Source organism: Mobula birostris, chromosome 21 (genome assembly GCF_030028105.1).
Source record: "Mobula birostris isolate sMobBir1 chromosome 21, sMobBir1.hap1, whole genome shotgun sequence".
NCBI lineage: Eukaryota > Metazoa > Chordata > Chondrichthyes > Myliobatiformes > Myliobatidae > Mobula > Mobula birostris.
Window position 1 is genome coordinate 22,339,475 of NC_092390.1, and position 24,273 is coordinate 22,363,747.

General features: G+C 39.1%; 1 protein-coding gene across 4 annotated transcripts in view; it reads right to left on the minus strand.

Moving 5' to 3' along the window:
• Positions 1 to 7,544: 7,544 nt before the first annotated feature.
• Positions 7,545 to 24,273, minus strand: part of sirt1 (sirtuin 1) — a 46,328-nt gene continuing 29,599 nt past the window's right edge. For all 4 annotated transcript variants that reach the window (XM_072239172.1, XM_072239170.1, XM_072239173.1 and 1 more), the window contains 2 exons: positions 21,735 to 22,328; positions 7,545 to 10,998 (listed from right to left, as the gene is read on the minus strand). In XM_072239172.1, coding sequence (XP_072095273.1) covers positions 10,706 to 10,998; positions 21,735 to 22,328 — 887 coding nt within the window. In that variant the 3' untranslated portion in view covers positions 7,545 to 10,705. The remainder of the gene's footprint in view (positions 10,999 to 21,734; positions 22,329 to 24,273) is intronic.

Genomic DNA, 24,273 nt, shown 5'->3' on the forward strand with positions numbered 1-24,273 from the left:
AAAATCTTCGGGACATTGGCTGGTTCTGTACACAGTATTGAGAGAACCAGTAAAAGTGATTAATTTGGCCTCATCCTCACAGATTCAGTTGCCTGTTACATAACTATAACAGTGACCACCATACAGATCTTGTGGAGACAAGGTCCTATCTTTACTCTGATAATTCTGCCCTCGTTTGAACTAGGTCTCTTCCATTATTGTAGCAACTAGGTTGAGAGTTAAGGATAATGATAAAATGCTGAAAATGCTGGATCAAGCAGCATCTACAGAAAAAGTCTGTAACGTTTCACATCAATATCCATCATTTGACTTTCAACTGCTGCAGGCATTGGGACCAATACAGGAAAGACAAGTTGAATCTGAGATCTCATACCAGTGTACCAGGAATTTCAGAAGTCTCTCTATCCTGCATCTTTTCTCAACTACACCTTCATCTCTTGTTTTTGGTACTCATTGTTTGCTTATTATATTTGAGCCATGGATTATAAAGAGTTAACTATCAGCAGTTTTGTATCTTTCACTCTGCTGGTCACTGGGATGAAAATGGTTGCTCATTGTTAACCCTACAAACATTCTACAGTTGCTCAGTGCCACTCTTGATTCTGACACCTGGGAAGCTATGTGACATTTTGAAATCACATTTGCAACCACACTGTGTGACCCCGGGAAGTTGTAGCTGAACCATTCATGAACATGACAGAGCCACCTGCCCAGTTCCTTCTGCACTCACGAGTTTCTATCCCTTCTTCCACCCACTCTATCTGCCCATCACCCACACAATTCTTCCACAGTTCCTTTTTAAATCTTTCCCCTCTCAATTTAAAACTATATTCCCACATCTTAGACTCCCTACTCTGGGTAAAACACTGACTTTTACTTGCCATTGTAATTTCATATATCCCAAAAAGGTCAACCCTTGCTACACTCCAGTGAAAAGAAGCCCCATCTTATCCAGTCTCTCCTAACTCAAGCCTTCAGATCCCAGTAACACCCTCGAAAATCTTTTCTGCATTCTTTCTAGCTTAATGACATTTGTCCTACGTCTGGGTGCCCAGAACTGCATACAATTCTGCAAGTGTGGAGTCACCAGTGTCTTGTACAGCTGTAACATGGCATCCCAACTCTTACATTCAAAGTCAAAATACATTTATTATCAAAGTATGTATACCATATACAACCATGAGATTTGTTTCTTTACGGGCATTAGAACCCATTAAAAAGAGACTGTCAAAACACCTAATGTGCAGAAGAGAACAACAAAAGCAATCAAATGACTGAAGTTCGTAAAAGTGAGTCGTCAGCCCAGAAGTCAGACATCACTGCAGCCGATTCACGAGCCCATTAGTTGCAGGCCACAGTCTCAATACAGTGACCAATGAAGCATGACAAACACCTTCTTCACCACCCACTCTACCTGGGTCACCAGTTTCAGGAACCGTGTACACATATCCCTAAATCTATTCTACAGTATTCTCCAGGGCACTTTCATTTGTGCAAGTCTGACCCTGTTTTAATTCACCAAAATGCATCATTTTACACTTATCCAAGTTAAATTTTATCTGCCATTCTTTGGCCCACTTTGCTAGTTGATCTAGATTTGTTGTAACCTAACAACCTTCTTTACTGTTCACCCACAATTTTCATGCCGTTCACAAACTATGACAACTATACTGTACTCTTATCCAAATCATTAATACAAGCAACAGGGGATCCTACAGTGATCCCTCCAGCACACCACTGGCCAAAGACCTGGAATCTGGAAAAATAATCCTCCACCAATTTTCAGGTTCCTAGTATAAACTAATAGAATGGGCCAAACCTTTCTGGAGTGCAGGATCTTGAAACAAAGTTTTATTCCTCCTTGCATTCTTCAATTCAAATCTATGTCTCCTATAAGTTCATACTGTGTTCACAGCAGAGGCAATGGAGTGGTGGGTATCCCAGTGAAGGAATGAAAACACTAAAATTAGGCGGAATAACTTGAAGGATAGCAATTTGGTCGAGACATAAATAGGAGAAAATTCTCTATGATTATTCAAACTGCTGAGGGCCCTCTAACACAGGGTGAAGATAGAGGTTATCCCTCTGAACTGAGGCGGGTCGGTGCTCAGGCCTCACTGTGGGAAGTCGGGAAAAATTTTCAAATGTTACACGTTCAAAAATGTCTAGGGTGTGGTTATATGTCTTGGTTTACTGTTGAGAAGGGATTGCTTACTGTTTGGTTAGAAAAGGAGAGTGTTTTTTTTTCTACTAGAGAAAAATGCAAACTGAATTGGTAAAAATAATTTCCTATAATATTAATGGAGTTTTGAATCCAATTAAAAGAAATAAGATTATGTCTAAATTGAAAAAAGAGAGGGCACAAATAGCTTTCCTCCAGGAAACACATATGAGCCAGTCTGAACATGGAAAATTAAAAAGAATGGGCTTTAAGCATGTATTTTATTCATCATATAAATTGAGTCACAAAAGAGGGGTAGCTACTTTAATATCAAGTACTCTTAATTATGAACATATTTCAGAGACTAGAGACAAAGAAGGACGGTTTGTAAAAATCACAGGAAGAATAGAAGGTACAGAAATAACATTGCTGAATGTTTATGCTCCTCCAGGTTGTGAATGGTCATTTTATAGACACATTTTTGACCTAATGGTCAGTTCTCAAGGGGTAGTAATTTGTGGAGGGGATTTTAATATTAGATTAAATCCTATATTAGATTCTTCAAGAATAGTTACTCAGAATAAACCTCTGACTCGAAAAAGTGAATTCATTGATGGAGGGGTTGGGAATTATAGATGTCTGGAGGGAATTACACCCTACTAGTAAAGGTTATACATATTACTCTTTCCCTCATTCAGCCTATTCAAGGATAGACTATTTCTTTATCTTTAATACAGATAGACTCAGGATAAAAAACTGTAATATTGCAACAATTGATCTGTCGGATCATAGCCCAGTCTCTATGTCTCTAATCCTGGAAAGGAAAATGAGAAAAACACTATGGAGGCTAAACTCACATATACTCAATAACCCGAAAGTAATGGAGAGATTAAGGGGAGAACCTATCAAAGAATATCTAGACCTTAATGACACGGGAGAAACATCACCAGTGATTTTATGGGATACATTGAAAGCTGTACTGAGAGGGAAAATTATTTCCATTACTACTCACATGAAAAAAAATCAATGCACAAAAATTAGCAGACCTTCAAGGAAAATTAAAACAACTTCAAGTTGTAGATAGCAACAAAAGTAATTCAAATCGAAAACAGGAAATTAGGAAATTGCAAAGTGAAATTGACGATATTTATACATTGGAAACTCAAAGAAATTTTCTTTACTTGATACAAAAGAAGTATGAAGTAGGAGGTAAATCAGCTAGATTATTAGCATATAAATTACGAAAACAACAAGCAGACAATACAATTCATAAAATAAAGAATCCAAAGACAAAGCTTGTGGAGAGTACAATAGGGAAAATTCAAGAGAGTTTTGAAACATATTATCGAGAGCTGTACTCCCAACCCTGGGCCCCCAATGAGCCCTATATAGACAGTGTATTGAATTTTTTAGATCTACCTAAACTTACAGATTTACAAAATGAAAGTTTATTAGAACCAGTAACTGTCAAAGAACTGAACGTGGCCATCTCTAGGTTAAAGGCTGGAAAGTCCCCGGGTTCTGATGGGTTTACCTCAGAGTGGTACAAGTCCCTGAAGACACAGTTAGCCCCGTTACTACTTAACACCTTTAATTGGATCTTGCAGAGAGGAGAAACTCCACCTTCCTGGAGAGAAGCGATTATTTCAGTTATTCCTAAAGAGGGTAAAGATAAACTAGAATGTGGCAATTATCGGCCAATTAGTGTTCTTAATTTAGATTACAAACTATTTACATCTATATTAGTGCGCAGATTGGAAAAGCTTTTACCTGGTCTAATCCACTTAGACCAGACTGGATTTATTCAACAAAGACAAACACAGGACAACATAAGGAGAACTCTGCACATATTAGAACAGGTTAATAAGAATGAGACAGAGACAATGGTAGTAGGATTGGACGCTGAGAAAGCTTTTGATTCAGTTAGTTGGGCATTCCTATACAGAGTGTTAGGAAGATTCGGCTTTCAAGAAAGGTTTATTAAAGTAATTCAGACTCTATATGACAGCCCTACAGCCCGAATTAAGATAAATGGGGACCTCTCTGACTCCTTCATCTTGGAGAGAGGCACTAGACAGGGATGCCCAATTTCTCCTCTCCTTTTTGTGCTATATATTGAACCACTTGCCCAACTAATAAGACAGAGCGAAATCGTAAAAGGTATCAAGGTGGCAGGGATTGAACAGAAAGTGGCGTTATTCGCAGATGATGTTTTGGTCTATCTGAGTGAACCAGAAAAATCACTTATAGGATTGTTTACACTGTTGGATGACTTTGGGAAAATATCAGGTTATAAAATAAATGTAAAGAAAACGCAGGTTATGTCCCTAAATTATACACCATCCAAAAAATTGCAGGATACATACGATCTTAAGTGGGAAGCTAAATCATTAAAATATTTAGGAATAACCCTGCCGAAGGATCTTTCAACACTGTCACAGGTAAATTATGGGCCATTAATCTCAGAGATAAAAGCAGATATGCATAGATGGAATCTTATCCCCTTTTTAAGTTTAAATTCAAGGATAAATACTATAAAAATGAATATTCTTCCTCAGTTATTGTATCTTTTCCGTACTTTACCGGTGGAGGTGAATGATAATCAATTCAGGGAATGGGACAAATGGATTTCCCGCTTCATTTGGCAAGGAAAGAAACCTAGAATTCGATATAACACCTTACAGTTAGGGAAGGAAGGAGGAGGTATGGTTCTTCCTTGCCTGAGAAATTATTTTTATGCCTCACAGATAACCCCTCTGTTATATTGGTGTAATAGGGAATATAAGGCTAGATGGAAGGAAATAGAATTTGGATTAGTTGACAGTTTTCCTCTTCAGGCCTCAATAGCTGACAAAGGATTGATGGCCCAGTTGGAAAAATTTAATAACGCTTGGATAAATCTTACATTAAAAGTATGGCAGAAGGTGGTTAATTCATGTGGAATTAACAAAATGCTAAAACTCTTTAGATGGTGTGCATATGATACCGAATTCCTTCCCAACAGAGGAGATAAAAGATTTGAGCTATGGTTAAAGAAAGGTCTTACAACCTACCTCTCATTTATAGATAAAAGAGTATTACAAAGTTTCCAAATCCTGCAGGACAAACATGGCCTAGAACATAATGACTTTTTTTAGGTACCTTCAAATATGTTAACCAGAGTTGTAGATATACAGACCTATCAACAGTAGAATTAGAATTTTTCAAGATTCTGAATTCGGCTTGCAGTTCAATACCTAGTAAGTCAGTTTCTCGCCTATATAATGCACTCTCCCATACTAAAAATGTAAATACACGGTATATTAAAGAGAAGTGGGAGAAAGAAGCGGGGTTGGTACTTTCAGAGGAGGCTTGGGGGAAAATCTGCAGCTTTCAATGGTCCTCAATTAATTCCTTGACTTGGAGAGAACATTGTTTGAAAAACATAATAAGATACTTCAAGACCCCATATCAGGAAAAATATAAAGATACAAATGTGATGTGTTGGAGAAGGTGCAGCTCCAAGGAGGCAAATCATTTTCATATTTTCTGGGATTGCCCTAAATTAAGTCTATTTTGGGAAGGTATTCATAGAACATTAGTTAAGGTACTTAGGTCCCAGATACCTCTGAACTTTGAGACGCTCTATTTGGGGCATGTATTGTTCCTTGAACAGAAGGAAGATATAAAGTTGCTGCAGGCCCTCTTAGCGGCAAGTAAGAAATCAATCACTAGAAAATGGCTAAATCCAATACCACCTACATTAGAAGATTGGTACGAAATTATCTTGGAAATATTTAAAATGGAAAAGTTGACTTACTCCCTGAGAACTCAAAGAAAAATTTTATCAAATCTGGAATAAATAGATTGAATATATAACCCCAATGCGAGCAGACTTTAAATGACTCTCCTAATGATTTATATTGCTCTTCTCATCAACACAGTAATATTGCTAACGTAAGCACCCCTAGTCTAAATGTTTTTTTTTGGAAAATAGAGAATTAACACAAGTAAAGGGAAAGATTTGGGAAAGGGATAAAAAAATAAAAAAATTAAGTAAATAAGTACATAGGGATTGGATAATTATGTCTGCGGTCAGGAGCAAGCATGAACAAATTAGGATATAAACACCTACAATGGTTGGTATATAGGCTTGTATACAACATTTTGGACCAGTGGAAATGGTCCAGAAGGGTTGTGTGGAAACTATTATTACCATTTTTCTTAACAACTAATTTCATTACTTAGCCTAATAGGTTAGATTTACTACAGTACATAATTATTTATTTAAATGTTTATTTTCCTTTTATATCATCTCAATGTGTACTTAAGAATGTATAAATAATTGTAGTTTTATACATATAAAAAAATGGAAAAGGTTATGTGTGAGAAAAAAGTACATGATATTTGTGAATTCCTTATCCAAATAAAAATAAAATTTAAAAAAAGGAATGAAAACACTAAATGTTGAACATATTCAGGTCAGGCCTCATTTATGGGAAGGTAAACAGTATTAACGTTTCAGGTTAAAGACCCTTAGGCTAGGACTGGGAAGGAAATCAAAGCAGCTTGTTCAATTTTGCAGGGAGGGTTGGCCAACTCACTCGCGCCAATCAAGTTGTCTAAATGAGCTAATCCTAATTGCCTGTGTTTGGCCCATATCCCTCTAAATCTTTCCTATCAATGTATATATTAAAACATTTTAAATGTAACCGTATTCACCTCCACCACTGCTGGTGGCAGCTCATTCCTTATACCAATGACGCTGAAAATCTGCCTCTCAGGTCCCTTTTAAAATTATCATTCTCAAGTTTCGGATTACCCCACTGAAGAAAAGACTTCAGCTATTCACCTTATCAACCTCCCAAATGATCTTATTGTCATTTCACTTCTTACAGGTGAGGGATATGGGTGTCACAATCATGTAGTGATTAGCACCATGTTATTATAGACAGAGGTCAGTTCCTGCATCCTCTGTTAGAAAGTTTGTACATCCTTCCTGTGTGCTCTAGCTTCCTCCCAAAGTCTAAAGACATACTGGTTGGCAGGTTTATTGGTCATGTGTCAGGCTAGGATTAAATAGGTAGGTTGCTGACTGGCATGGATCAGTGGGCCAGAAGGGCCTATTCTGTGCTGTACCTCAAATCTCCACCAATGACCATTAAGGATGAAAGGAGGGAACAGGGTGATTTAGATTCCAATCAGGAACTTAACAGGAATCACCACTGGACTGGAGGAGAGAAAGAGGAAGAATGGGGAAACAGTTAATAAAGACTGCAAGGTTTAAATTATTCATCTAAAGATGATCTGGTTGTGTTTTAGATCTAAATTAATGATCTTTCTGTAATTCAATACTGACTTTTCACAAACACAAAAATAAATCCAAACTTACATAATTTAACCAAGGAGATTTATTGCAATATATTATCCATTCAAACACATCTTCACTTTAAAAGCAGAGAACAGAGACTGTGGTACATGGAACAGGAACAAGATTTCACAATTTCAGGCAACTAAGTTTAAATTAACAGAACATTTCATGGAACCACGATGCTCCAACAGTAATTTCAAAAAGCTTCTTTTCCATAAAACTAAGCATATTCAAACTGTAAGATGTTAAATATATAACTTAAAAAGTCTGACCTAAAACTGCAGGTATGAAATTGTATCAGAAAGCAAGTCACTTTTTAATAACTGTCCTTATAATGTCATTTGATTACATTAATGACCGAATACGTACAATGGGACAGAAATAATTAGATCATACTACAAAATAATAGAGTAGATTTAACCTATATTCAATATATTGCATTTTCATTATAAGATTTTAGAAAGCTAATACTTAGGAAGATGAACACACTAATACAAGAACACCTTTGTATTTAAAGATCAGGTCACATCAAGGCAGCAAAGGTAGGGCTTAAAATTTGAGACTCGTTTTAATCTAGATATATGCAATTTTCTTCTGGTGCTTTGTATGATTTCCATAGATACAAAAATGGTTAATGTAGAAGTGTTGGACAACACTATTCCATGGGAAACTGATCTGAGGTTTTATTTATTATTTCACAGCAGCGGACAAAGTATGTATGTTTTGAAACCCCAAATTCAAAAGATGGGGTAATGTGTAGAAATTGGAGTATGTTGTTACCACAATAAAAGGATGGTTTGTACATGAACAAGTTTAGGGAAAAGCTGTAGATGTTGCAAAATGGAAGTTGATGAGAAAGGGAAATTCTATTTCCAAACCAAATTCAAAAAGTTGCTCTGGATGAGCATATTTAATTCTGGTAGATTGCAAAAATAAGTAAAAATCTATAGTTGTTTCACTGAATAGCAAAACTATAAAACAACAAAAACCTTTACAAATTTCTAACATTTTTAGTTAGTTTTTTTTAAGTAATTCTTATATCAAAATACCTATTTTCATGTCTAGGTAAATGTTTTCTTTCAATATGCCAGTAAATTTACAGATACTCTACTTGCTCTGCACAGTATCACTTAAGCTCAAACAAAACTTTACAAATGCTTTAAAAAAAACTAAGCTGTTGTATGAAATTGTGAGGCTTGGATTTAACAGTCCAAATTATAAGTTATACTGGTTCTGGATAAGCAAACGAAACATTAAACATTTGAAATAAATAATTTAGACTTCCAATAGAAAGGGGAATTGGAATGTAGACACATGAAAAGGAATAGAGCTCAATGTTGAATTAAAACATAAATGTAGATACTGGAAATCTATAGAAACTGAAAACAGTGGAAATATTCAGCAGCTCAGCCAACATTCGTGGAAAGAAAAAGAGAGTTAACATTTTAAAATCACACACCCTTCATTAACACTGAGAATGAAAGATAACTTTAGTTTTAAATTCCAGATAGGTCTAGGGATGAATAGGACAAAGGGAACAATCTCTGACAGGGTAAGGCTAGAGTTGTCTTGGGAAAAGCTTTTGAAGAAGCCATTCAACTGTTAGGTTAATGAGGGTGGTGAGGGTGAGAAAAGCAAATATACTGTATATATAAGCTGATAAATCAAAGTCAGAGCTGTAGAAAATGTTCAGTTCAGTTAGTTTTACTGAAGCGAGAAAGATAGTTCCAATTACAGATAGATAACCTGCAGGAGAACTGGCCGTTCTGACAAACAAAATAAGGCAGTGACCTAAAGTTGTTGAATTCGATCGGATGGAATTAGCTTCAACAAGATCAGTTCACTGGCCATCTCTGCTGGAATCTGGAATCAATTAGTTCTGTAACAGAAAGACAGTGATAAGAACTGAACTGATAAGAACAAAACTGTTGGACAATTCCAACAGTTCTGACTTGCATGTCACAGATCTTACATAATCTTCTGTTGGGCTCAGCTCTCTCATCACCCTCATTATCGATCAATTTATCATCATGCAAGCCTATCTCAGCCTACCAGAATTACTTCATTTAATCTGTCCATCCTCCTGCCACCGTCCCTGCAACTTAAGCCAACTTGTGTTCCTTCTTTCCCAGTTCTGATGAGGGGCTTTTGATTGATATATTAGCATTATTTCTGAACAGTTGCTGTATGAGCTGTTAAGCGTTTCCGGCATATTCTGTTGCTATTTTAGAACTCAATATTCTTCAGCATTCCAGCTTTAATTCTGGAATGGTGTCCAACAATTCGTATTTCTTTAAATTACACACTTTATACAGATATTTGTATAACAAGAAAATAAAAGGAACAATACATGTACCAAAACTGGACCCAGGCCTGAGTAGAACTGGGCTCCGTAAGGAAACCCTACCAATTTCTATATAAGGCAGCAGATAACTACAATTGCCACATTTTGTAAAAATGTTTTTTACTTAAATAGAGTGGCCTCAATGGTTTCTAATATACAGTTTAAGCTCAATGAAAAATAGTAACCTCGGTGTACAAATTAGCTGCCAGCTCATCTCATAGAAAACATTTCAGCCAGTGTTTTATGAGAAAAAATACAAACTTGAAGGAAAATATGTAATATGTTTAAACAAATCACTCAGTGCTCTAAAATAAAATCTGCCACAGACTTCTTAAGCTTCTGTTGCAGCTCTAATCATTGAGATCTCCCATTGTTCTTTGGTCTTTTTACCTGTTCCCTTTTTACCCTTTTCAGCAATTAAATGGCTTTTGAACAGCATTCACAAAAATATGTACAGCACATTCATTTTAGCTTCTGAGGAACTACATTAAATAACTGTACAACTCAAAACAAATAGAAAGTAAAAGCTGTAAAACAAATCAACTCTTGACAGAGAACAGACTCTCTGACTTGAAAGCTTATAGTAAACGTAACGGCAATGAACTTGGTGTGTTTAATGGTTGTTTCAACATGCAGAAAGTTTATTTGGTAAAAGTACCAGACTGAAATACTTAGAGGCCTAGTGTTCTCACCACAAGACACAGACTGAACTAGAAGTTTCAGACTGAGGGTTTGCATGATCATTACCGCCACTATGTCCAGGACAGCTCACTGACTATAAAAAAGTGCCCTAAAGGTAGGCTAATGCTGGTGGATAACTTAATATATTAGTATCATGCAAATGTGCCTCTTATTCCAACAAATTATCATCTTCATATTCTCCCTGCAAGGAGTTTTCAGTCAGCACTTCACTTCCACCCCCAAAGTATACCCCGTCGGCATCATAGGCTGCCTCTTCTATTCCGTTATAAAATTCTTCAATGTCACTCTCCTCTTCCCCATCACCAACACTTCTGCTGCTGCCTGACTCATTGTCACTGACGCTGTTACCAGAGGATGAAGCCTCATCTCCCTCCGAGTCAGAGTAGACTTCAGCACCGTGGAAAATGTAGCGATTGGGTGCTAAGAACAGGTATTGGGAATCTGAAAATCAAGATACATACATATTGTAAAACCATTTTATTAGCAATATAGAATATTCATTTAGATCCCCAACACCCCCTGCCCCCAACAGAGAGTCTGTGATCTCCGTAATACACATGAACGTTATGCAGGGAATTAGCCATCCACAGAGAAGACAGCACTAACGTACAAACAGTCAAAGCATGGAGGCACATGGTCTGCCTGTTTACTTGTTCCCAGCACACTATTCATACACGTATTCATGTGGATATTCAGGGTTTCCCTAAAACCTACATTTTATTTGTTGGTTAAATATAACACTAGGCATGCAACATGACTGTCTGCAAAAGTCTCAACAAAAATGTTCAACAGAAACACCTAATATGGATGAGGACAGAGTTGTGTCAAGTGCTGCCAACCAACTGACCGTGAGGAGCAGGGTGTATGCAGTGGGTAGGAGGGAAACACAATGTCACAGTTACAGAGACTATGTAATTAAAGGGGACAGAAATGATCTAATATCACAAGCACCTACAGTCCCAGACAACACAATACCTACAGGAAATCTTGAGTGAGGAAGATCTGAACCCAGCTCAAAAGGACATTGGGAAGGGCAAATGGTCCAGGTCAGAGTCAACAACTGAGATAAGAGTAGCGCAGTCCACTGCTTCAGCATAGTTACTAAAATGATACCCAGTAGTATAGTATATACAGACTAGCTTCACACTCTCACACTTTGCAGCATTCCAACCAGGCTAAGCAGGTTATGTTCACAACAGATCTGGCAGCACATAACTAGATATGCAGGAGGTGCTGAAGTATAGCAGCAATGGAATTCTATTCTGCCATAGTCTGTAACCTCATCTGTCACTGTTGGCAAATATCAAACTGGGGACCAACCCTAATTCAATAAAGAGTGTAGATTGTAGCAACATTAGGCATATTCAAAACAGGGTGATGAACAGAGATTACAAAACAAGCAAATTCACTTTAAAGAGCAGATGCAATATGCTACAAAGCAATCCCACAACCATTAAAACAGAAAAGCTCTGTAACAGATAATCGAATACTGATTTATACAGAGTAAACCTGAAAGGATTGCAGATAACACGAAGGTTATTGGTGGATGGTTGTTGTAGGTTGCAATGGGACATTGAAAGGAGGTAGAGAAGTGGCACATGGAGTTCAACCTGGAAAGGTGAAGCGAATTTTTGGAAGGTCAAATTTGAAGGCAGAATACAGGGTTAATGGCAGGATTTCTGGCAGTGTGGAGGAAAAGGGGTGTCTTGGAATCCATGCCCATAGATTCCCCAAAGCTGTTGTGTAAGTTGTTAAGGGTGGTTAAGGCGGCATAAGGTGTGTTGGCCTTCATTAGTTGGTGTAATGAGTTCAAGGGCCATGAAGTAAAGTTACAGCTCTATAAATCATAGTTAATCCACACTTAGAATATCGTATTCAGTTCTGGTAACCTCATTACAGGAAGAATGTGGAAGCTTTACAGAGGGTACAGAGCAGAATTAGCAGGATGCTGATTGGACTAGAGGGAGTGTCTTAAGATAGGTTGAGTAAGCAATGGTTTTCCTCTTGAAGCAAATGAGGATAAGAGGTGACTTGATAGAGGTGTATAAGATGTTAAAAGGCGCAAATAGAATGAATAACCAGAGACTTCTTCCCAGGGTGAAAATGCCTAATATAAGGGGACAAAATTTTAAGGTAATTGGAGGAAAGTATAGTGGGGATGTTAGAGACAAGTTCTTTACAGAGAGTGGTGGGTGAGTGGAAAGCCCTGCCAGGGGTGGTGGTAGAGAAAGAGACTTTAGAAGCATGTAAGAAACTCTTAGATAAGCACATGGATGGCAGATAAATGAAGGACTATGTAGGAGGGAAGGGTTAGGTTGATCCTAGAAGAGGTTAAAAGGTTTGCATAATATTGTGGGCTGAAATACTGAAGTACTATAGAACTGTGCTATAATGTTCTATGTTCTATAATTTAACCCATGAGTAGTCAATCTTTAACACAATTGGCAGTTTCCCACAAATATCCAAGAAAAAGATATTCAGTTTGGATTCACTCCAGACCTCATTACAACTTCTAAACATCTAAATTAAGGTATCAGTCAAGTCTTTGAGGTTTCCTAGCAGCATCGAACTGAGTGGGAATCAATGGACACTCAATCAACACTTCATCGCTGCAGTCAGGTCTCAGACAAATTAAGATGGTTCTGATTGCTGAAGCCAACTAGTTCCAGTCGCAAGATTAGTCACACACTAATCTGCTGGGCTCAACCATCATCAAACTCGCCCTGTCCTCCATTAGAAACAGAAGACATAATGCTTGCTGATAACTGCAGTGTTAAATTCGTTTCACAATTGCTTCACTATTGTAACACTCCATGACTCTGGGAGGTTAAGATCTCGAAAACATTCAAACTTGTGTGGTACATAGGGTTGCCAATTTTCTCACTCCCAAATAAGGGACAAAAGTAGCAGTCAAGTACGGGACACTTGTGTTTACCCCGAGAAAGACTACCATGACCATGAAACCTTGCGTGGGTACTCGTGTGTGCATGCGTGACGTTTGCATGCGCGTCGTTCCCATACGTGATGTGCGCATGTGTGTACATGCCGATTTTTTTCTACATATCGGTTTTCCTGATTCTGTTAAGTGAAACTACACTGTACATACATTATTTTTACTTTATATAGGCTGTGTATTTATCATATCATTCCTGCTTTTACTATATGTTAGTGTTATTTTAGGTTTTATGTGCTATTTGGTATGATTTGGTAGGTTATTTTTTGCGTCTGGGAACACTCAAAAAGTTTTCCCATATAAATTAATGGTAATTGCTTCTTCGCTTTACACCATTTTGGCTTACGAACGGTTTCATAGGAATGCTCTATCTTAGCGGGGGAAATACGGGACAAGGGCGGTCCCGTATGGGACAAACCAATTTAGCCCAATATACGGGATGTCCCAACTAATACGGGACAGTTGGCAACCCTAGTGGTACAACATGTGATTTACAATTACTGTTACATCAGAGGATTATGTCACCAATAAACCTGGATTTAAGGTTTAGCACAATATACTTCGCAACTAACAGATTTTTTTCCCATCCACGTCAGAAGATTGACAAATTAACTGAGTTTGCTATATTCAGTTACTAATACGTACTTTATTTTAACTAAATAGTATTTAGAGATTAAATCTTTTTTCCAAAAAGTGCATCATGGGCAAGGGCAAATATTAAGATATCTAAATTATTCAGATTGGAACTGATTTCTGATTGACAAATGAGAAACTGAAAATGGCTAATGTGCATAACAGGACAGTGGAATATAGCCGTAACAACAGTGCAACAGCAGATGCCATCTCATTGGCTCTTCACTCAACCTTGCAGCGCTTGGACAGTGCAGATGCACAAATTAGAGTGCTCTTCATTGACAACAGCTCTGCATTCATTACTATGATCTCCTCAAAACTAATCAATAAGCAGGACCTCAAAGGTGGTAATCTCCAGATTACTGCCTGTGCCATGCGACAGTGAGTATAGGAATAGAGTGAGGTGGAGGATAAGTACGTGGCTGAGGGATTGGAGCAGGGGGCAGAGATTCAGATTTCTGGATCATTGGGACCTCTTTTGGGGCAGGTGTGACCTGTACAAAAAGGACGGGCTGCACTTGAATCCGAGGGGGACCGATATCCTGGCAGGGAGGTTTGCTAAGGCAACTGGGGAGAGTTTAAACTAGAATTGCTAGGAGGTGGCAACCAAACTGAAGAGACAGAAGAAGGGGATGTTGGCTCACAAATTGAGAAAGCCTTCAGATACTGCGGGAGGGAGGTTAGACAGGTGATAGAGAAGGGATGTGCTCAGACCGATGGTTTGAGATGTGTCTATTTTAATGCAAGAAGCATCATGAACAAAGTGGATGAGCTTAGAGCGAGATCAGTACTTGGAGCTATGATGTTGTGGCCATTACAGAGACTTGGATTGCTCAGGGACAGGAATGGTTACTTAAGAGTGCCAGGCTTTAGATGTTTCAGAAAGGACAGGGAGGGAAACAAAAGAGGTGGGGGCATGGCGCTGCTGATCAGAGGTAGTGTCACGGCTGCAGAAAAGGAGGAAGTCATGAAGGGATTGACTACTGAGTCTCTGTGAGTGAAAGTTAGAAACAGGAAGGAGTCAATAACTCTACTAGGTTTTTTTTAAAAGACCACCCAATAGTAACGGGGACATCAAGGAGCAGCTAGGGAGACAGATTCTGGAAAGGTGTAATAATAACAGGGTTGTTGTGGTGGGAGATTTTAATATCCTGAATATTGATTGGCATCTCCCTAGTGCAAGGGGTTTGGATGGGGTGGAGTTTGTTAGGTGTGTTCAGGAAGGTTTCCTGAAACAATATGTAGATAAGCCTACAAGAGGAAAGGCTGTACTTGATCTGGTATTGGGAAATAAACCTGGTCAGTTGTCAGGTTTCTCAATGGGAGAGCATTTTGAAGATAGTGATCACAATTCTATCTCCTTTACCATAGCTTTGGAGAGGGATAGGAACAGACTAGTTAGGAAAGTGTTTAATTGGAGTAAGGGGAAATATGAAGCTATCAGGCAGAAACTTGGAAGCATAAATTGGGAACAGACGTTTTCAAGGAAATGTACAGAAGAAATGTGGCAAATATTCAGGGGGTATCTGCATGGCATTCTCCATGGGTACGTTCCAATGAGACAAGGAAAGGATGGTAGGGTACAGGAACCGTGGTGTACAAAACCTGTTGAAAATCTAGTCAAGAAGAAAAGAAAAGCTTACGAAAGGTTCAAAAAACTAAGTAATGATAGAAATCTAGAAGATTATAAGGGTAGCAGGAAGGAACTTAAGAATGAAATTAGGAGAGCTAAAAGGGGCCATAAGATGGCCTTAGTGGACAGGATTCAGGAAACCACAAGGCATTCTACAAGTATGTGAAGAGCAAGAGGATAGGATGTGAGAGAATAGGACCAATCAAGTGTGACAGTGGAAAAGTGTGTATGGAACTGGAGGGGATAGCAGAGATACTTAATGAATACTTTGCTTCAGTATTCACTACGGAAAAGGATCTTGGTGATTGTAGGGATGACTTATAGCGGATTGAAAAGCTTGAACATATAGACATTAAGAAAGAAGATGTGCTGGAGCTTTTGGAAAGCATCAAGTTGTATAAGTCTCCACGACCGGATGAGATGTATCCCAGGCTATTGTGGGAGGTGAGGGAGGAGATTGCTGAGCCTCTGGCAATGATCTTTGCATCATCAATGGGGACAGGAGAGGTTCCGGAGGATTGGAGGGTTGCAGATGTTGTCCCCTTATTCAAGAAAGGGAGTAGAGAAACCCAGGAAATTATAGACCAGTGAATCTTACTTTAGTAGTTGGTAAGTGGATGGAGGAGATCCTGAGGGGCAGGATTTATGAACATTTGGGGGGGTATAATATGATTAGGAATAGTCAGCATGGCTTTGTCAAAGGCAGGTCGTGCTTTATCAGCCTGATCGAATTTTTTGAGGATGTGACTAAACACACTGATGAAGGTACAGCAGTAGATGTAGTGTATATGGATTTCAGCAAGGTATTTGACAAGGTACCCTATGCAAGGTTTATTGAGAAAGTAAGGAGGCATGGGATCCAAGGCAACCTTTCTTTGTGGATCCAGAAATGGCTTGCTCACAGAAGGCAAAGAGTTGTTGTAGATGAGTCATATTGTGCATGGAGGTCGGTGACCAGCGGTGTGCCTCAGGGATCTGTTCTGGGACCCCTTCTTTTCGTGATTTTTATAAATGACCTGGATGAGGAAGTGGAGGGATGAGTTAGAAATTTGGTGATTACACAAAGGTTGGGGGGTGTTGTGGATAGTGTGGAGGGCTGTCAGAGGTTACAGCAGGATATCGATAGGATGCAAAACTGGGTTGAGAAGTGGCAGATGGAGTTCAACCCAAATAAGTGTGAGGTGGTTCATTTTGGTAGGTCAAATATGATGGCAAAATACAGTATTAATGGTAAGACTCTTGGCAGTGTGGAGGATCAGAGGGATCTTGGGGTCCGAGTCCATAGGACACTCAAAGCTGCTGCACAGGTTGACTCTGTGGTTAAGAAGGCATATGCTGCTTTGGCCTTCATCAATTGTGAGTTTAAGAGCCGAGAGGCAATGTTACAGCTGTATAGGACCCTGGTCAGACGCCACTTGGGAGTACTGTGCTCAGTTCTGGTCACCTCACTACAGGAAGGATATGGAAACTATAGAAAGGGTGCAGAGGAGATTTACAAGGATGTTGCCTTGATTGGGGAGCATGCCTTTTGAGAATAGGTTAAGTGAACTTGGCCTTTTCTCCTTTGAGCGGCGAAGGATGAGAGGTAACCTGATAGAGGTGTATAAGATGATGAGAGGCATTGATCATATGGATAGTCAGAGGCTTAGAAAAATAGCGGGCTTGGGTAACCCTAGATAATTTCTAAAGTACATGTTCAGCACAGCATTGTGCGCCGAAGGGTCTGTAGTGTGCTGTAGGTTTTTCTATGTAATAAGCTCCAAGACCTAGGTGTCAATACCACCTTGAGCTATTGGATCCTCTATTTCCTCACTTGCAGACCCCTTGTTAGTACAGATTGGCAACATCTCCTCCACAATCTCTATCAGCACAGGTGCACCACAAGGCTGCGTGCTTAACCTCTTCCTCAACTCACTTTATATTTGTGCTCCAATGCCATACTCAAGTTTGCTGGTGACACCACTGTCATTGGCCAAATCAGAAGTGGTGATGAATCAGCATATAGAAGGGTAATTGAAAATCTGGCTGAGTGGTGCCACAGAAACAACCTCTCACTCAAATGTCAGCAAGATCAAGGAGCTGATTATTGACTATAGGAGGAGGAAAACAGTGGTCATGCGCCAGTCCTCATCGGGGATCAGAGGTGGAGAGGGTCAGCAACTTAATTTCCTCAGCATCATCATTTCAGAGGATCTGTCCTAAGTCCAGCATTTAAGTGCCATTCTAAAGAAAGCATGGGAGCACCTCTACTTTCTTAGAAGTTTGCAAAGATTCAGTACCTCATCTAAAACTTTGGGAATACCTATAGATGTGCAGCGGAGAGTATACTGACTGGTTGCATCATGGCTAAGTATGGAAACACCAAAGTCCTTGAAAGGAAAAGCCAACAAAAATAGTGGACACAGCTTAGTCTATCACAGGTAAAGCCCCCCCTACTATTGAGCACATCGACAAACGGGGCTTTCTCAGGAAAGCAGTGTGCATCATCAAGGACCCTCCCACCATCCAGGCCATGCTCTCTTCTCACTGCTGACATCAGGAGCCTCAGGACCCACACCAACAGATTCAGGAACAGTTATTACCCCACAAATATCCAGCTCTTGAACTAGAGGGATAACTTCACTCAGCCTCACTTACCCCAACACTGAACTATTCCCACAACTCATGGACTCATTTTCAAGGACTACATCTTATGTTCTCAATATTTATTGTTTATTTATTTTTGTATTTGCAGTTTGTTGTTTCTTGCACATTGGTTGTTATGTGTCTTGTGTGCAGTTTTTCATTGATTCTATTGTGTTTCTTTGTATTTACTCAGGGTTGTATTTGGTGACCTATATGTACTTTGAGTATAAATTTACTTTGAACTTTCAGGCATGCATGAAGATGTGATGTTTTGCGTCCTTGAAGCTTATTTTTAATAGCTCTCCTTGGTAACCAGACTTAAACACTTTCTTAGTATGTTAATTTAGCTTGATTATGCATCGCTTTTCATTTCTTTACTACATGGCTTAACTATACATTAAACTTTGGCACTGTAGAGGCAACTAATGTAGTTTAAATCAATGTGTTTCCACTGTTTCAATTTAATCATTAGAATTTGTAGTACAGATTGATTGTGCTCTGAGTGCATCCGGGAATAGATGTAATGGGTTAACTCTTCTTGTGATCCTATGGCATGCTTCAGACTAAGTTCAACCAGCTGTCATAGTTATTAATATACAGCTGAGATAGCTGGACAGATACCCTGTCTTCAACCTTAGGAAAACAGAGGAGAAGGTGGTGGGATTTTCCATCTGTTGGGTTGTGGTGTAGAATTGCTACTTTTCTTGGTAGTCGAACTTCCCTGTTTGCTTGTATTTTTATGTAATCAGCTCTGTACGCGTAATCGTTCTATGAATTTTCCAGCATGATACAGTTGCTTATGCATTATTCTAGAAGCTTCTTAGATTACTGTTGTCGGTGTCATGCCACTTGAATCTGGCTATCTTATAGGTTAACTGTACGTATATGTCACACCATATACCATCTTCATTAGTCTGAGTGCGAGACGACCACAATTATTTTTCCTTTGTCTTTAGGTTATTCTCTTGGCTCCCTTTACTAGCTCATTTACCGCTCTTGTAACATTTAATAAAACGATCATAAAGAAGCTTTATGCCTAAATTCTTGACTTCTGAAGAATACTGCATCACAAAAGCATCAGGATCCAGCATCACTTATCTCTGAATAACCTTGGTAATGTGTATACTGTGGACAAGTTGAACAAGGAGCAGACAGCTTACAATAATCCATGCAGTTTTATTTGTTTATAATCTGTAGTTCTCATCCACGGGTGGATAAGCTGAACTGCATGAAGAAACAGTGCAATAACCTTATCAATCTCCAACTAACTTCTCTGGATTTAGCAATACAGGGCAAACCAATGCATGACTTCATTTCTATCTGTACAGTTTTCTCAGTTGATGGGCTTCCCTTGATTACAAATAATTAAAAAAAGAGTACCTCAGAAGTCCACTCAGCTAAAAGTGTTCACTTTAAGCAATAGCTGATATTCTTTCTTTCCCATCATCCTTTTACTGGGCAGTTTGTAATCAATTATCACTGATCAAAGTCCAGCGTTCGTTCATCAATGAAGCCAACATACAACCAGACCTATACAAGTAATCTCAGCCTTGCTGAGCTGCACCATCTCAACAGATTGGCTCCTGTCTTTTGGGCAGAAGAAGTAAAAGGTCAACTAATGAGGTCTCCCACTCTTAAGAGTATCTACTGCTAGAAACATGAATGTGAGTATTTAATAATGGCTGTCAAGACTCAAGACATTGGGCTGGATCAGCCAACCTACTTCTTGTTCAAATGACCACATCACTCTTGCAGGTTGGTAGGAGGGTAACAAACAATAAGCCAGACAAGCTCAGTGGATTACGCCTCATCTGTGGGAGGAAAGAAAGCCTTGTTTTCTCTTCAGCCTTCAGATTTGTCCAGATGCTGAACCAGCAGTATAACCCCGAGCTCCTCTGGAATTTGGAATCTCACACCCTTTGGCTGAATTTTAAGGGTGGGGGGTGCTGAGGGGGTCACAGGCCTAACAAATGGAAGGAACAGGGTCTCTGACCCTGATTTGGGGAGAGAATGGTGTGGTGGAGATACATATTCATAGCAGAGACGCCGAGTGTTAATCCACATCTAGACAGATATTGCATTTAACAGCCATGTTAAAACCCCTAAAATCAGCAGCCTTGAGCAACAGTACCAGCATCTCAACATCTTAAAACTCACCCTTATCAATCTGCTCCTGGAACTAGATTCACCATAGCTGGATCAAACTAACTCAATCCCTTGTTCTGCATGGCATTTGGGACCAAGTGATAGAGGAATAAAGAGGAAATATTGATTGAACGTAACTAACAACAGAATACCCATGAACTTCTGTACACAAATTAATCACAACTAACTGTGGATAAAACACTCTGCTAGAGTCAAAGCAGCGATCATGACAGCCAAGCAGAGCAGTGTTCAAGACAGGCAGGTTAGGAGGACTTGGTAAAGGGAGAAGGCTGATAATTATTCCTTATTTTACCTCTGCATCTGCCTTAAACCCAATCCATTTCCTTGAGCTGCGATGCATCCTAGCTGTAGTCAGATTCCCAGAAGGATTCAAAGATGTGCACGTACCGAGTATCAATCAAGATTTTGACTGTAGACTCAACCAAGAACAAAGCCGACACCAAGTAAATAATGCCAACTTCAGAGGGAATAGTACAACAAAGCTCTCTGCCCATAATAAGGGGATAACATGTTCTTTATTGTCATTTTTAAGAGCCTATGGCCTTAGAAATATTTTCTGTCCTCTAGCTAGCAAGAAGTGAACAGAACAGGAAGGAGTAGTCAGTGGTCCTGGTAGAAGTTAGGGAATGGGAAATAAAACAGAAAGAGTTGAAAACAGACAAAACAGTTGCACTAAGGGTGCTATAAATCAATCTTTCATTTCACACAACTTACTTACACACACACACACACACTTCAGGGGAAACAATTTGCTGAGCAATCCACCAGCCTAGTCCCAAATGTGGTTACTTTCCTGGGGATGCTGAATTTCACCATTATCCTTCCCAAATAATCTGATCTCATACACATTAACATTCCCAATTACAAAGTATTTCACATCAATATGCATGAAGAACTCATGCAATAATATTGTCTGCACAACTACCACTCCTTTGGATTGCTGCATTCAATAAGGGTCCATCATGAAGTACAGTACTGTATAGAAGCAGCATGTTGGGGTAACCTTTCTAAATGTACTCCAACCTGTATGCGTAATGGCTTTTTGACCATCAAGCATTCACACGATCACTTAATTGAGAAGTCATTGGCATCTATGCTCTAAAATCTATTAGCACTTAGCCACACACAAAATGTAAATTCAGGATTACATGTACAATATTGTCTTACCAGACAATCGCTTGCTGATTTGTTCTTTCGGAAATCTGCTGCTCCAGATCTTTTTGAGAGTTTCCTTGGCATTTCTTATGTCACTTGGAACATGATGCTCACTGTCCGGGCAACTTTCAGGAGCCTGAGTAATACGCTGATCACTGCCACAATCCCCAGAGGTGTCTGCCACAGCAGCTGTACTCTCCTTTACGTGAACTGTTTCTGATTCAGATTCTACCGTGTTTTCCTTTGTACAACTTGTTGTAGGTTCCACAACAGGCTCACAACTTGTACCTGCGGAATCTTTACTTGTTGCTGACTTGCAGTTTTCCATTTCTTGCTCACATGAACTAGAATCTTCTATTAAAACTGGCGGAGTAGGAGGGAGATCACAAGGCTGATATTTTAATTCTTTTTGAATTCGAGGGGGTTTTTCTGTGATTTCTGTAAGTTTGACTGGATTGCCACAAAGCTCTTCAAACTCTCCACCCAAACGATGAAACAGCTCATTAATGACAACATCGCAATCACCCAAAAGCTCCACATCAAAGTTAAGATGGTTCAAGGGTTCCCTATTGATCAGCACCTGAGGCACATGATGGGGTATAGAACCTGAAAATAAATCATCCATTAAAATAGGATTGGGGTAAATAACACTTGCATGTTAAAATATAGAATAGTGCATTAAACTGTTCAAAATAATCACCATGCACTGAAACATCAGCATTTCTAAATGCACAGGTTCTGAATCCCAGGAATTTATGGTAAAAGAACATTGATGCCAGCTGAAGAACAGCCATTTCCCGAACAACTTTCCTACTCTTGTTTCATTGTTTAGTAAGATCTGATACTTCAAGCGTGTACACACAATTCTTAGAATGGGCTGTATTTTGATTACACTACTTTCATGAAACTGTCCCTAATTCCCTATATTTTTCTGCGGAGTTCTTTAAATGTATGAATTGGTTTTAATCTCCGTGCTTGATTTTGTAAGTTGCTATACTTCAAATTTTAATTGGTTTTGATATGTACTGATTGACATCCTTGATATTTCCAGCTCTATTTTTTATTTGAAGGGTTCCAGCACCCGCATTTACTTAGATATTTGGAATTCCAACTTCAGACTAAAGTAGTTTAATGAACAAGTTATGTACAAATAATCTTGATTTTAAAGCCAAAATAAATGTGAAATAGTTTTGCTGATGTAAGGGGTTTCTTCTTTTATGTTACTGCGTAGGCTAATTAAAATGGCTTCTTTGTTATGTTAACTGCTGAGAAAGTTCTCTCGCTAGCAGCTTGTTTGGGTTACAGAGGAAGTTGTATTCAGTTGCTAACCAATTGGGATAGATGTTATTCTTTCTTGTGTGTCTGTAACCTATTGTATGCGCAAGGTTTTTGGGCAGAAGGTGCGATGAAGAGAGAGAGAGAGAGAGTGGACGCGATGCTGTGAGCTGGCCAACGGGGCGGACCCCGAGCCGGAGTCCGAGGTCCAGGGTCTTTGGCAAGGAGAGGAGACGAAGACAGACTTGTGTGGAGCGTCTGGTCGACCACTGTGGTTGGTCCCAGGTGGCGGGTTGAGGTGGTCGGAGGGGAGCGAATGGTGGAAAGCCGATCCCGTTACTAGAGCTCCAACTGTTGTGCATGAAGAGGTTGAACTTCGATAAGTTTGGCACCTTCTACTTTTCGTTTATATTTTATCTCTATTAATTACATAGTTCCAGTAATATCTATAAATTGTAATCATTTAACTGTATATGGTGTATTGTCTGTTATTTGTCGGGATGGGGTACATCACACAGCATCCACACAAACTTAATTACCCAGTTTGGCGGAGCTGAAGGCTGCTTCCCCTAGACGAAAGCGAGTTGAGCGAGCCTGAAGCTTACCGGGGGCTACATTTGGGGGCTCATCCGGGATTTGAACCGAGACCTCTCGCATTCACCTCGCATCATCCCCCAAAGCACTGATATTTTATCCTGATATTTCCTTAACATGGTACAGAATATTGAGTCAAAAATGAACAAAATATAATCCTTATTCCATACTATTTTAGATGTGCAGGAGTCACAGTTTTATTCATTTCACTTGGACTGATTCAGTCTGCAGGGTCAGCAAGAATGGAGCTCTTGTTCATGCACAATGCTGGCTGATAACCATATGTGGTGAAATCAGGACAAGTTTTACCTTTAGTCATAGCTGGAACTAATGCCTCACCGAGCATACGCACATTTCAAAAATAATTCTCTCTTATAGAACAAAACCAAAACACCAATCACCATATTCCAAAAGTTGCTTTAAAATTTTGACTGAAACAACAGTCATTAAAAGCATATGGCAAGCATCCAACATCAGACAATATACTTGACAAGTAAATATTTACCACAGTATGTGAGTCTGCACTTTCAAAGAACAAGAAATGAAATTACTGAAGACTAAATCATACATTATTGCTTTAATAATATCAATATTTGAATATATTATTAAATATTTGTTGGATTCTGCCAATCAAGATGCTGGCTCACTATAATTTTGATAGCTAGGTGGAACATTTTACATT